The sequence below is a fragment of the Acyrthosiphon pisum genome, chromosome A1 (assembly GCF_005508785.2).
Source record: "Acyrthosiphon pisum isolate AL4f chromosome A1, pea_aphid_22Mar2018_4r6ur, whole genome shotgun sequence".
In the NCBI taxonomy this organism is placed as follows: Eukaryota; Metazoa; Arthropoda; class Insecta; order Hemiptera; family Aphididae; genus Acyrthosiphon; species Acyrthosiphon pisum.
The window spans coordinates 91,297,601-91,313,100 of record NC_042494.1 but is presented as its reverse complement, the minus strand read 5'-3'; the positions used below and the strand labels follow the sequence as shown (position 1 = coordinate 91,313,100).

Below are 15,500 nucleotides of genomic sequence, written 5' to 3'. Positions count from 1 at the left end.
AGGATAAGTTAGTAACTAACTTGGAAGTTGGACCTCAAACAAGTCTTGGATCATTTAATATTTTGATTAACTGGTTAAATATACGAACGAGTTATGTCAAATGTCAAGAAGCCTTTTTCATAAAATTATCTAACCTTTAGCATACTAGTTTTAATGTCCATACATAATAAAACCAACAAACTCATAAAAAACATATTGTATTCTATTAAAATACAAAAAATTTTTTAACATATTGAATTACAACTAAGAACATTTTGATAGTTTGATAATACCGTTGAATATAAATATTGGGTGGAAAAATTTGTTTTGGTTAATTTTCAACAAAATAATGGAAAATTAGTTGAAAACTTCTCTGGAGCATCGTCACAGAACATTGATATTCAATATTTATTCCAATTATTCATGAAAATCAAAGACCAAAGTTAAAAAAAAATAAAAACAAACAATTATTTAAACATCCTTGACATTTATTACAAAGGCACATATAACTATAGTAAAACTCCTACAATGTAAATATTGCAACACAAAAATATGCCACTTATAATATCGTGTCCTGTAATTAATACTTTTGCATCAAAATTCACAATAATTAATAACAATAAAACGTTACATTTTCATAGAAAAAAAAACAATACATTCATTTCAATTAGATAAGACCGGCCATGACTAGAGATGGGTATAAAATAGAGAACGGCATTAAGGTGCATTAGTTTTGGTTTTTGGGGAATTTTGTATACAGTCAATAATAGTTAAGATATTGAACAAATAAAAATTAAGGTTTAAAATAAACCACAATGTGTCTTACATAAGATCATAAAGATAGTTGGACACAATATTTTTTTCCATGTGAAAACTTAAACGAAACGAAGCATATTATATTTAATTTTTAATAATACCTACGTAAATTAACCAGTGATACAGTTACGTAAATTGTTATTTAAAACTTAACTAAAATAATCAAATAAACACAATAATTATAAATTAACTGTTGAATGTTAGAACTTATTTACTATTAATTTGTTAAGGAAGTGTACCGTATCTCCCATGAAACAATAAAGAAAAAAAATTAACAAAGTAATAGTACGGCACAATCCTCAAACAAAATAAAAAAAACTACTTTGAATTTTTTGAATATTGGGTGCTAAAAATTATGGTGTAATTAATGTGCAATCATAATCATAATATTATGATAATAATAATGATAATAATACAAATAATAATGTTAAAAAAAATGTTAGGTAAAATAATAAATTAATAAGTGTAAAGAGGAAAAGCAATGAAGAGAAACATAGTTTAAACAACAAATAACACTTATAAATAATCATAAATAGTATTAAACTAGAAGAAAATATAATGTACAAGAAATTCATTTTATCGGTTTTTTTTTTTTTTTTTTTTTTAATTAGATTTCAGATTATTGGAAATTAATTGGATTCCCCTATACCATTTTAGAAGAAGAATTTAGACTATAATATTTATTTAACTTGGATTTTCAACAATTGTTATAACTGTAACACTTTAAATTAAGCTTGAAATATATAATTTTATTTTGCAATCAGCATGTATATTATAGTATGTATATAAACAAAATTTGTGATAAACTAGAGATCATTTGGGTTGGATAAAATTGTTTTTGTAAACTCACTAATAGAGGAAATCAATAACACATAATATGTTGAGTTAATACACGATAATACAATTAAAACTTAAAAAAATATGACATACACAATATTAAATAAACTTATAATCCATAATTAAAAATCAAGTGGTTCATTATAATATTAATTATTATTAGGTAATCTATAAATACTGTTATATTTCAAATTGACTCTTAGAATATATTAGGGAAGAATTGTAGGCATCGTTTGTACTTATTTTTAAGCACATAGGACCGATCAACGATCATTTAAATATAAAATAAACATTCACATTATTAAGGTAAAAATATTGTAATTAAGATCTGATTGAAAGACATTAAAACTATTAGGGAAAAAACTTTAAATGTAAATCTGTTTAGCTATGAACCTCACAAAAATCAATTTGAAGAATTTTCTATATTTACTATACAGGGTGATGTATAGGCTTGAATAAATCACTGAAATAGATTCTGGTTGTCCAAATGGAAGACCTATAATAAATTTTGTCAAGAACAATTAATGACAAAAAAACATTTAATTTCAGAAGTATAAAAATGTTTACATGACAAAACATTTGCAATAAACTTCATGTCGCAACATTGAGTGAGCAAAATACAAAATATTTGAATGTCACTTAAATTAAAAAATTATAGATTATCTCATATTATGAGATGATAACACAGCTTAAAAAACCATCAAAACAAATAACTTCTCATTGTTTCAATATGTATAATAATATATTATTCAGTGCTTGAAACACAGCTTCATCAATCACCCTGTATGTATATATGCATAATATATATAGTTTTAAAAATATATTTATATTTTACTAATAACTGTTATAACTATATATTTACTAGCCATAAAGAAAAATATTGCTCCTACCATATTATTATATCTAACACCATAGGATTATTATTTAAATAAAACCTCAACATAAATTTCATTAAATTCTAGTTTCAACACTAGATTTAAAAAATCCTTTTTCTGTTTTACATTCCCTTATTGTCACAGTGTTCAAATTAACTGTCACATCAGTAATAAAAACATTATCTACAACTGGATTGCGTGCAAGCCAATACTCTGGTCCAGGGTTTGCCAGTATTGTCTTGTACTGTAAACGCTGAGTAGGAGTTTCAGCAACAGATGCTGTATCTAGTACCTGATGTTGACCTCCAGCCCCTTGAGTTACAGCCGTTGCAGCATCCTCCTGTGGCCTAGCTGGTTCTCCTGATGTTCGAGAACTGATGGGAGCTGCTGCAGCTAAAGTATCTCTTGACTTTACACTTGCTGGAGTACTTTGAAGTATAGCTGTCAGTGTTAAATGTTGATTTTCTGGAGCTGGAGAAACTTGATTTGTCAAAACTGCGGGAACTGCATGTTCTGACGTTTTCCTTTTAGGAGTTCTTCCACCATCTTGAGTAGGTACTACTGGAGGCAAACTATTGGTGTTTTGAACGTTTGGAGGAGATTGTAATTTGGGCACTTTTGAATCTGTCACAGGAGGACTAGTAGTTATAGTAACACCAACTTTACCAGATTCTTTAGACAAAACCTCTGCTTTGCGTTTAACTTTATGAGGTTTAGGTAAAGGTGGAGGGGATTTGGAAGACTGCTTCGGCGTAGATGGAACTACAAGTGAAGGTGCAGGTTTCACCACCGGAGCTAACTTTTCTTCTTCTCGTGTATCATTGACTTCTATGACTGGTGTCTTTTTTTCTTCACTTATTTTTTCATCTTTCACTTCAACCTTTACAGCTGCATTTAACTTTGGCATTTCTGCCAATGAATCATCATCAACTGTATAAACATAAAAACAATTAGAAAATCAATTTTTGGACAAACAAAACTTAATTTATAATTTTTGATATATTATCTTATTTAATAAAAATTGTAGGTATTTTATTTGAGTACATCTGACACATTTTTAATGTGTGCGCTCCCGCCTACAGTAAACAAAAGGTAAATTTAAATTTGAAGAAAAATATTTAAGTTTTATACCTTTTTATGACATAATTCATTAATTATGAACTAAACTCTAAATCAAAGCATTATCTACAAATTCTAAAAATATGTAGGTATATTGTGTAAGCATTATAAGAAAATTTAAGAATTACTTGTTTTATCTTCTTCGGTGTCATCGTCATGTCTGGGTAATAAAGGTGCCCCATTAGTAAACTCTGGAAGCACTTCAGCTTCGTCTTGGCTGTTATAATCAGGTACATCACCATCGGCAGTTTCATCTTCATAGTCACTCCGGGTAGGTTCTGTAGTTGGTGTTTCAGTATGTGCCTGAAATTTGCCAAGTATACAAATTAAATACCTATGCATTATATCTAACAAAAATCCTGATTTTGTTTTTGATAACTTACAGTTTGGGTTTTTCTTTTAGGACCTCGTTTATGAGAAGTATTATCTGTTCGGGTTTGACTAAAAAAAATAAACATATGATACACAGATATATGAAGAGTTTAATGCTTTTTAAGGTATCTAAAGTATTTTCATACAAATAAAAAATAAATAATTACCTTTGCTCAAAAATATCAATAAGCCTTGTGTCGATAATGTTTTCTTCGGGTTCCCAAGTATTGTGCCTAAATATATTTAAAATGAATGTTAACATCAAGATTAAATAATTTTATATTTATGAAACATACTTAGGTGTCCATCCTTTCCATTTTACATGATATTCAACTCTCCCCTAAAAATATACACAAATATTAATACTAATTGGTACACATGACATAAATAATAACAACATTAACACAGTTCCGATTAAGAACTTAAATATTATACATTATTTTAGTTTAAAATTTAAATAAAAAATCGAAGTCATAAAAATTGGGAATGGAAAAATGCATTCAAAAAAAAAGTTTAGGAGAAGTCTCTGGGGAAAAAATGTTCATAGAACTGATAAAATATAAAATTTGGAATATTTTGAATAAAACTTATATAATCACTCTGTATGAATGTATTGTATGTTAGTTTTGAGTGAAAAATACGTTAATAAAAATATAAAATCTACTATTCACATATCACCTAGGTATACACAATATACGTTTAGTTTGTTGTGGAAAACCTTAAATAAAATGATTATCAAGTCTATTATATACCAGAGAGAACCACTTTTATTTAGAAAAATACATAGCAGACTACCTGTCTAACAGGTTGCCTATAGTGACGCAGTACCTATACCGAGTCGTATAACTATCAGAAACTTTGTTATTGGTTGTAATATGTAGTATTATTATAAATTATTATACATTAAAATCAGTAGCATAAAATTAAGTTTTTAAATTAATACCAAACACATACAGACATGCTATATTGTCAAACAATGGATAGCTTTTAAAATAAATAGTAACTACCTACATATTGAGCTCATGATGAAAATCAGGGTGTAAAGGTAGACAATAAGTCAGTATGATATATTTTAAAGATTTATAACAGAAATTAAAAATTCAAAGAAGAAAATGACTAGAATTCATAAATAGTAGGTAGGTTCCAACCAGAGTTCCAACCAACATTTTCCCTCCATTTACCTATCTGAAATACAAAATTTCTAGCATACCCTTAAAAAAAATATGTACTAAGGAACATAGAAATGTAAATATTTACAGTCTATGTGGCACAATTAACTGAATCATTTTTGGTTCTTTCAAAATCAACGATATAATAGGAGACTGTACCTATTTATAAGCTTTACAGCAGCTTGGAATAATTCATAGCTACTGGCCCGATATGCCCACCCTACCTGGTTGCAGCACTGAGACTACACTCAGAATCAAACCACTGTAGCTGATTGAAAATCAACAAATTATTTGGTTGAAATATGTTTCTTATTTAGACAGCTTGATGTTGGGTCATAGTTTTTGAAGATAAACACTTAAAATAGATAGGTAGTTACTAAATAATCTTTAAGATTTTCAGAATTATGATTAGAAATATTCTAACAAAGATTAAATTCATAATATTGGACTAGTATTCACTGCCCAAATTATCAGGATTTACTTTCTAAAATGTATGAGATTAGCTACTAGCCAGGTATATTATTCCTGCTTTATCTGTCTAAAATATGGGTAATGTTAAGTTGAAAGAAATGATTATTTGAATTTCAAACACGACTACTATTCGAAAAACATTACAAAGGCACCATTAAAGTCCGTGGACGTGAAAACTTCGGGAAATTTTAGAATCTGACCCAGTTAACTTTTACAACGAAACGATCCCAGACAGGTCGGTGAGGGATCGAAACCAGTGTCGTTTAAAAGGTATACCCAGAACGGGTTATCAAAGGTAGACACGACCCTTTAACGACACAAAAAAATGGGTTACCGAAAGTTCGTTGGATACGAAAGTGATGGAAGAATCGTGGCCGGCCCCAATCGACCCGTGTGGCGTAGAAGTTCAAAAAGAAGTAAACCGGGAAAAAAAAAGGGCGCGCAAGCCGTTATCAAAAGTTGGTGTTAGGTAGGCCGCGAGGACGAGACGTGTCTCCCGCGTAGGAGGAGGACGAGGTGGACTCACCTTTCTGACACGCTTCTTCATGAGCTTTTCGGCCGCGTACACCCGGTCCCCCATTGGTGAAGATTGTCGTGCACACTACGTAACCGGGAAACGGCGAAAGTTACGTGGGTCGACGGACACGCGCGACGACGGCGGCGGCGGCGGACACGGCAAGCGGTAAACGGCGACGGCGACGACGGCGGCGGTGACGGCGACGTTGACGGACGTCCTCCTCCTGGTGACGGTCGGCAACGGTCAGCGGCGGCGGCAAAGTTAAGTTCAGTAATAATCATAAAAAAAAAAAAAATAACGAAATTTCAAAATAAAAAAAAAATTCTACATGTGTACACCTAAAAGATTAAATAAAATAACAATATTAAACGATGTTTACGGACGGCGAAATACCGTACACGGCGGACGGTCCATAACAATTATTCGGTTTCGACACGAAAAATAATAATAAGCAATAACATGTAAACACAACAAATATTTACGTCGCACGCACACGCACGCGAATCACAACGTAAAATGCGGTGTGACCAACCGTATCCGGTGTGTGCCGCGGCCACCACGTTTCGAAACCGGAAAATAAAATAAAAAAGTATTATGTTTTTTAACACGCACGGCAACGATAGCAGACGTGTTGTTGTATTATAATATAGGTATCCTACGATTGGTTTGGCTGCGCGGGAGACGGTTCACGCGATATTTTAATACAATATTTTATATCGATGCCCCGTCGTTGAAACGTTGGTTTTTCGGTTTCGCTAGCAGCTAAAGCGGCACGCCGACGACGATCGAACGGATTATTGTTTTGTGTTACGACTGACGTCGACAACCGTTTTGGGCGGTGCTGTCTCTAATCTGTTTTCTATGTCGCCGCGTACCTATCCGCGGCTGGCCGGTTAGGTGGTGGGTGGACGGGTGGACGGACGGTGCCAAGGAGATCGCGACGGATATTCGCGCGAATCCGACGCAAACTGGTTTTCGCAACACGCCCGTTGCGGCGCCGCCACGCCGGCAGTACACTTTTACAGTGTTATAATACATCAACCTAATATTATTATATTATTTCTGCATTAGCCCCCTCTTGGAATTTAAACCAAGTCCTTGTAAAAAATACTTTGTCATGTCATGACGGGTTCAATGAGTATAATAATCAATAGCTATATAATATCATATAAATTATATTAATACAATATAATATTTATTAATATTTTGAATGTAAATGGTTGTAATATTTTTTTCAGAAATACAATGAGACGCACGACAATATTTTATATTGGTTCTTTAATCTTTTTCTTGAAAGTTATATGAGGAAAAAATAAAATGTAGTTGAGGTCAACCGTATCTAGGTGCAATTTCAACTTTTGACTTGGAGGGTTTGAATGTATTAAAAGCAAGCAGACCATTGAAATATAGCATTTTAAAATTGTATGTCCTAGGTTTTTGGGGGGATACAACTGAATTTGGGGGGCATAGCCTATAGATAAAAGATAAATCTAGCCCCCCAATCTCCCCCAATTTGCGTCTATGACCGTATCACAAATAGATTCTAGAGTGATTCTTTTAGACTCTAGTGATCTAGAGCAGCGGTTCCCAACCCATGGGCCGCGGCCCACTTGTGGCTTGAGGGCCGCGAGCAACGTGGTACTGGGCCGTGAACCATATAATATTAAGTAATATTATATATTATACATAAAATAATATTATTTTATAATTTTATTATATACCTCATGATATTTCTGATTATAATAATATTTATAATATATATTGGTTCCTGTTTGTCATTTTTATCGTATTTTATTTTGCGATAAACTTAATCGGTCTTTCGTTTTCGTAAATTGTTTGACTAGTTATTCCGTGACAGTGATTGAGTGTTTATGCATCGTTGTGTCTGTTGTGAGTTACTAAATACCATTTTTAATTTTTTTATTTCTAATAACTTACGTATGTATATATGTGTGTACCTATATATGTGTGTATAGTGGGCCTCAAAGATTTTTTTACAAAATTAGTGGTCCGCACAACTAAAAATGTTGGGAACCGGTGATCTAGAGGTATAGTATATCCAATAAACACGAAATTATCGAAGAAGATTAGTGTGTACAATTATTCAAAATTTTTTTTTGTGTCTGTCATCGCCTTTTAGGACAGTAAAAACTGCTTTTTTCTTGTCAATAAAACTTTATTTGTTGGGTAAAAAAGCTTGAAAATTGAATACAAGGCTCCTACTATAATGGTACAATGACGTTTGAAAAACCCTTAGTCACAGTTTTTATTTATAAGAATTTAAAGTTCAAATATTGACGAAATACGGAAAAATCACGAAAATTAGCAACCAAATTATTTTGAGTTGAGAATTCATAAAAATTTTCTTTTCAAATCTTAGATTTGAAAATTTAATACAAGATTCTTTATAAGATTGTCTACCTTTATCAAAAAAAATTTCTACAAGCTAATCAAATTAAATTTTTATGAGCGTTTGAAGTTCATATTTTTACAAGATTGGGTATTCACTCAATTTATCATGTAGCGGTTTTGTTATTTTATTGTTATTCAAAAATGAATAACTGTAGAACATTTTACTGAATGTTTTTATTTTTATTTTCTATACATCATAAAATTTTGAAAATATTTTAACACTTTTTAAACTGTTTACGGCCATTGTCAGTTTTAAATTTTTTTAGTTTTTTTTTCTATAAATATCAATAAAATTTTGTTTGTTGGGTAAAAAGGCGTGAACATTTAATGCAAGGCTTCTGGTATATTGTTACGATAGCAGTTAAAAATATTAGAAATACATAGCCACAATTTTTTTTATAAGCATTTAAAGTTCAAATTTAGACAAAATTTATCGAATGTAAAATTTAATAATTATTTTGTAGTTAAAAATTTATAAAATGTTCAACTTTTATAGCTAAGTATTGAAAATTTAAATCAAAGTTTCACGTAAATAGGTAAATATATAAATTTCTTTATTCACAACAATATCATCACCAAATATACTTAGTAATATCATAGGCTGACTGGCCGTTTTCGTTGAGAATCGTTTTTCTTCTACAATATGATATTAAATCATTGAATTCAAATTTAATACTATCCATTACAGTGACCCACTTGTAACTTACATTACATCAGAGCGACAGCTACTTACCCACCTTTTTTTTTATTAGCCCTCCCCTAATAGAGATCCTAACTACACCACTGCCTAGCCGTATACGCGTATGCGCCGTGATTTATATTTAATAATATATATTAGTGCAATATGCACAGTAGTCTGGCTATGCACCGCCGAGACTGCTGCTGCTAGCTGCACTCGGCCGTAGGTAGGTATACGCGCGCGCATCGTCGTCGCTGCAGCAAGCCTCGTGGTGTACAACAAGTCTGTTGAGGGCAGCTGCAGATGTGTCTCAGTTTTTCGGCGCTCATACAATACAATAATACAATGCACGTACGCATGCATAATAATAATATTATAAACCTTCTTCCCTCCGGTTAGTTAAGACGGGCGCCGGCGGTGAAGGGTCGTCATTCGGTAGGGGTTGAAAAGGACAGATGAAACGCTCGGAGCGCGCGCGTGTATGAGTTATCATCGTCCTTCTTGTAGTTTAATAATTTATTTAGGTACCTACCGCCACCGCCGTCGTCGTCGTTAGCAAACCGTCTCGAAGGGCACGTTCTAAGCACAGCAGCTGTATAGGAGGTACCCACCTATAATAAATATATATAATATTATGATATTATAATATTATATATACTTACAATTATGGTTACGAAGATTGAACGACAATAATAAGACATTTTTCCATTGTATTCAGGGGCTCCCCTGTTACCCATCCAACCATCTCCCGACCGTTTTTGGCGCATTAAACTAGCGAACCAAACCGGATTTCATTTTAACGACTGTTTTGCGCGTTACCTACGATAATCGAACGCCGCAGTTGTACATCATAATAATATTATAAAAATTATAAATTAGGTAAAAAATATCACAATATTATTATGTATCATCCAAGACGATAAACGTCATAATATTATATCAATCTATATATATATAATATTATTATTGTGCGAGTAGTGATATTGATTTATCGGGACCAGCCACCCGCGGTTTATAAAATATTATAATATTATTATGGTTCCTTCGACGCCGCCGCGGCCGGTGTGAACATCGTCCGGGCCGAAGGCAGCCGTACCGGCGCGGCAGACAAAACGCAAGCTGTTCACGTGCCGGAACATCTGCCGCTCTGCCCGTTGCCGCCCGGTGTCTAATCAACTGTTGTCGCGACGGCCGGACGGACACCCAATGAAATTTCACCGCCAACCGATGCGGCGGTGGCGACGACGGTCAGCAGGACGTCCATAAAATAATAATAACACGATATGAGAACATTAACAAAAAAATGGTCTTCTTAAGACCAAAGATGTGACGTGTAGGGGGCGATAACAATATAATAACATAATAATATGTATATAACATTGTATACGGAGTACGGACCAAGAGCAACTATTCAATGTACCTACATTATATAGGTACCTAATTAGTATTTTTTATAAACGCCTTTTTTTTTACACTATACCCAAGCCCCCAACTCGTCTACCATACCTAACCGACCTCGCTGCTTCTATTTATTTATTCCATACAAACATATTATATTCCTATATAATTACTGCACGCGCAGGAGCAGCAATATAATGTACAGAAAATGCCGAGTCTGAATTTTTTTTTTTTTGAGAACTGATTGACCACGTTACAAATTTTTAAAAAGACCTCCTTACACATTTTACGCGTAAAAAATAAGAAAGAATGATCAATGGTTTTTTATTGATATTATACCAGCTATCATCAGCAGCAGGAAATAATAGGGTATTGTATTTGGTGTTTGATTTAAAGCACTTACAAACGTATAAATAATGTGCTATTATAATATTTATAATATTTTTATTTCCTTAAGAGGATGTCAAGCGCACTGTTTGTTTTCTGTCTCTTGCCCACTCACTACATAATATAGATAAAATGCATTCACGCAAAATAATTTTTTTATGTTTTTTTTTGTAATTATTCATTATAAAAATGATGAGAATAATATTTTTGAGGGTATAACGTATCGATTTGTCTAAATATTGTCTTAAAACAATTTAAAATCCATTTGAATTTACAATTTTTTTTTTATTAAAATAATTATAAAATATAAAACCGATATGTCAGACACGCAAAAATATTATCCTTTATTATTTTACTTTATACAATCACTCAAAAATCATAAAAAAAAATAGTTTTACGCGATGAATGCATTTTATACATGATAGTATATTGTAATAACGTAAAAGTAAGTTAAATATGAAAACGACTCTTGTCGATAGTTATATTAAAATCGGATGTTAAGAACCTGTATGATTCTCTACACTTATAAGTGCTGGAGAATAATATCGATAGCATATATAAAAATTACGTTATCACCTATCTTCCTCCAGGTGTTTGGAGAGCTCTCTAGATCGTGTATTCGAGAATTTGATCAAATACACGATACAATATAATTGTGTGTAAAAAAATACTCATATAATGTAATATCCACAATTAATATAAAATATATTAAATGCCTTGCCTGACTCTCAGATATCTCTGGGTTATGCTGTAGCAGTTTTATGTAACACAAAGTAGGTAATACTTCAAAAAACACAAATCGAAATAACGAACACAATGTTCGCTGTCACAAGGAGTCTAGTTGTCACTTGTCCCTCATATTAGGATTCGGTATTGGAAGGTTGTTACTAAGATGACTGGTGCTCATGCACTGATTAAAGGGACGACACAGATATGCTGACCAGAGAGAGGCAGACGGTTTTATCAAAGGTTTTTGTGCATCCTGGCACTAGATTTCTCGTCGGCGGTAAAGACCTTTTTTGACCAGTCCTTTAATTTGGCGCTAATGCGCCATATAAGAAAGCTACACACCCTAAGTTCTACTGTAGTAGCAAGTTCGTGCCGATTTCTTAATTTGTAGTCGTATAATACAGACCGTACCTTTTTGTCGGTGACAATGCCACAATGGTTTTATTGGGATGTACGATTTTTACGGATGAAAGGCCGGCCGTTATTTATTATTCTATAACATTTTATTTTATTTGTTATTACTTATAATGATATGTGAGCATGTCAGCATAATATAACTATAGTATGATGCACGTGTGTCTGGGAGAAACAATAAAAATTTCGTCGACATCTCTGAATTAAGAATCATGAAAAACTACTCTAAAAATATGTACAATTATAATGGCATGCACAAAAGCACATATAGCACAATATGCATCACAAAAGAAATTTTAAGCTTTCTCTACTATATTATTTTTGTTATTGTCTAAAAATAATTCGCAAATGCACATTGCACATAACTACATAAGTAATATCAGTATCATCGTAAACAAAATTAAAAACACATAATTCGTCTGAATAATTCCAATATTTTTATACTTTATAATAATATAAATCATGATAGAAATAAATAAGTTATCTATTTCGTGATATAAATAATATTATTATTATATTAGTTCTACTAGAACGGTGGATATAATAAAAAAAATTCAATTATAAATTTAACTGGTACCCAACTCATTAATTTTCATTTTTCAATCTCAAAACTCTCGAACTGCCCTAATTATACCTCTGGGAAAATTCCGGCGAGCATACCTAATTCATAATATAATGATTATAAACTAATTAAATAATAGTGACGCGAAAGAAAAAAACAACAGTACCTAGGTATTTAAAGTATAAACATCTCAAATCTTAACGAGCTTAAATTAAAATATGTACTTTTACATTGTGACGATATGGTGATGACTGATGAGTAGGTTCATTTTTAAATTGGTTTATATTTTATTAAGTTTAATTATATTACCTAATTATGGGGTTAATAATTTAGTTATACATTATCGACGGAGTAAAACTTTTACCGATTAAATCATATGACAACTATTAGATATTTATATGTTAGATATAGATGTATTTAGCGTTGATATGATAAGACATAAGTGTATCAGTAGTTGCTTATATAAAGGGTCAAAAGGTAACAGAGCATGCGCTACCATGTTTGGGAAACTCCCAAAATTGATTGTTTCGCCCCAGTTTTATATTTTCTCCTCGAATTTCTTCATAACACAACAAGTGTTTTTGTAGACAACATCAGCTACAACCTGAAAAATATGTTTCTTCAATTATGTATTTACCCTCCTTTACGACGACCAAACGACAACAATTATTGCAATTCGACTTTAAAAGCTTGATAATTATCTACAACGCAAACACATTTAATGATGAAAAAGGTAAGTTATGATAATAATACGATACGCTTAATCTATATAAACCGATGCTTAAATACAGTTATTCATAGCCAGATGTTATGTATACAATATACATATTTTATATAATATATATATGTTTATGTAACAAACAATTATATACACAATATATACACTTAATAATATAATATCACTAATTGACTTATAATTATTTGTATTTACTTTTGGCAATTGGCTGTACATGCATGAATATACTATAGGTATAGTAGGTATTCGTTTTTTACGACATTTGAAACAACTAAATAAAACATTAATTTATTTTTAATATTATTCTTATTAATTATTATCTACTTATAAAATGCATTGTATTTTAATATTTATAACTTAAGTACATTTACCCTGAGAACAATTTAAAATATTATATAAGTAATTTCGGAAGTATCATTTTTACAAAAATATTAATATATGTACAATAAAGTAACAAATGGCTTTGTCGAGATGAATTCAGAGTTGATGTATTTTTCAATTTTTAAAGAACAAAAAAAATTGTAATTTGTGTTTTAAATTGTTTTTTTCTGTTTAAAACGATGTTAAAAGCATATTTAAAATAACTTAATTTAAATGTATAATTAATTAATATGTAATTTACTTATATGCCAATATTCCGTGTACTATACTATTATAATTCACTGTTTATTTCTTATTTTAAATATTAAAAATATTCGAAATGTATTTTAATTTTTAAATATTTTCTGAATGAATGTTTTATGTGGACATTATATTAGGTACCTATGTATATAATATAAACTATTAAATAAAAACATTTTAAATTTGATAATTTATTCAATAAAATTAAAATGAAGGATGATGGTAATAGATATAATTATTTAATACTTTGAATTTTTCCTGGAGGACATCTATTATTATTTATTATTAAAAACAAACCAAAAAAAACACAATTTTCACTTGTTTTTACACTGTTTTAAACACATGTTTTATTCGTTTTAAACATGTTGAACCCAAGTTGCTTAAAACATTGTGTCCTAAACATGACAACCCTGGATGAATTTAAAAATGTAATATTTCATATTTAGTTGATACTTAATAGTAATTCTAAGATGTAAAGCTTATTTGAAATAGTTAGGTACCAAATACAAACGTTTATACTTTGTAGACACCAGATGTATCATAATAATTCATAACATGTAGATTGTATGCATGCTTACGTGCTGGGGCACAACTAATATTTAATTGCAATTTATAATTTTATATGTTACCTTTATTGTTTATGTCGTTTATAAACGTTTCGTATTATATTATAATACACCAATACAATATGTATATTTTAGCAAATATTTTGTTCAGAAATTATTTAACTCGACTATAATATTATGTACTTGTAATATTTTTGAAGGTTATATAGTATAAATAAACTATTTAGGAATTTAGAATGTATGACATTTTTTTACGAAATAAGATAAAAAATATGTTGACTAACTGCAATTGATGTAATAAATTACAACCTATACCAATCAAGTACCAATATTAAATTATACCGTATTGATTGTAGATTTGTAGTGAGAATATTCATAATTTATAAGTAAATTCTAAACTCAAACTTTTTTATCTTATTATTTAAATAAATATACATAAAACATCAGTATAATATGTATTGAATATTAATGTTTGATTTGTCTCTATCAATATTTAATTTGATTGATAACTCACTAAAACTACATTAATTTTTAGATAAAAACACCGGTGTTAGCGATGTCACTACATGACAACATAAGTGACGACGTATTCGAAAGCATCGAAGAGGCTGAAATTAACCAAAACACCAAAAACCTATCTACCACAGACCCGAATTATGATAAAAGGCCTTCGACGACTGGGTACAGGGATTATAAACCCCCAAGTACCACAAGAAAGCCTTCGGATCCATCCTTAAAAATTGTACACAAGGTGAAAAAATATATTTATTTAAAAACTATATGGTACGAAGTTTTTAATAGTAATCAAATATTAAAATTAACTAAATTATGGAAAACAAAT

General features: G+C 30.8%; 2 protein-coding genes across 4 annotated transcripts in view; one reads left to right on the top strand and one right to left on the bottom strand.

The window, feature by feature from the left end:
- Nucleotides 1-2,483: 2,483 nt before the first annotated feature.
- Nucleotides 2,484-6,973, bottom strand: LOC100160935 (chromobox protein homolog 2). Its single transcript, XM_001948580.5, has 6 exons — nt 6,165-6,973; nt 4,295-4,338; nt 4,166-4,231; nt 4,010-4,067; nt 3,755-3,929; nt 2,484-3,437 (listed from the first exon to the last, which is right to left on the bottom strand). The coding sequence occupies exons 1-6, from the start codon at nt 6,216-6,218 to the stop codon at nt 2,584-2,586; spliced, it is 1,251 nt and encodes a 416-aa protein (XP_001948615.1). The 5' UTR covers nt 6,219-6,973; the 3' UTR covers nt 2,484-2,583.
- Nucleotides 6,974-8,001: 1,028 nt separating this feature from the next.
- The window catches only part of LOC100167066 (ras-related protein Rab-37), a 29,295-nt gene continuing 21,796 nt past the window's right edge, over nt 8,002-15,500 (top strand). For 2 of the 3 annotated variants that reach the window (XM_016803815.2, XM_008184173.3), the window contains exons 1-2: nt 8,002-8,203; nt 15,195-15,410. In XM_016803815.2, coding sequence (XP_016659304.1) covers nt 8,180-8,203; nt 15,195-15,410 — 240 coding nt within the window. In that variant the 5' untranslated portion in view covers nt 8,002-8,179. Of the gene's footprint in view, nt 8,204-13,102; nt 13,470-15,194; nt 15,411-15,500 lie in introns of those variants that run through there. The other variant, XM_003244018.4, reaches the window with a different exon arrangement.

What these genes read in the sequence shown, in the direction of transcription:
- LOC100160935 (XM_001948580.5), bottom strand. Translation starts at nt 6,218, where the DNA reads ATGGGGGACCGGGTGTACGCGGCCGAAAAGCTCATGAAGAAGCGTGTC. An exon ending in TGAAGAAGCGTGTCAGAAAG is followed by an intron (nt 4,339 to 6,164) that starts GTGAGTCCACCT and finishes GTATATTTTTAG; the next exon opens with GGGAGAGTTGAATATCATGT. An exon ending in ATTGATATTTTTGAGCAAAG is followed by an intron (nt 4,068 to 4,165) that starts GTAATTATTTAT and finishes TATTTTTTTTAG; the next exon opens with TCAAACCCGAACAGATAATA.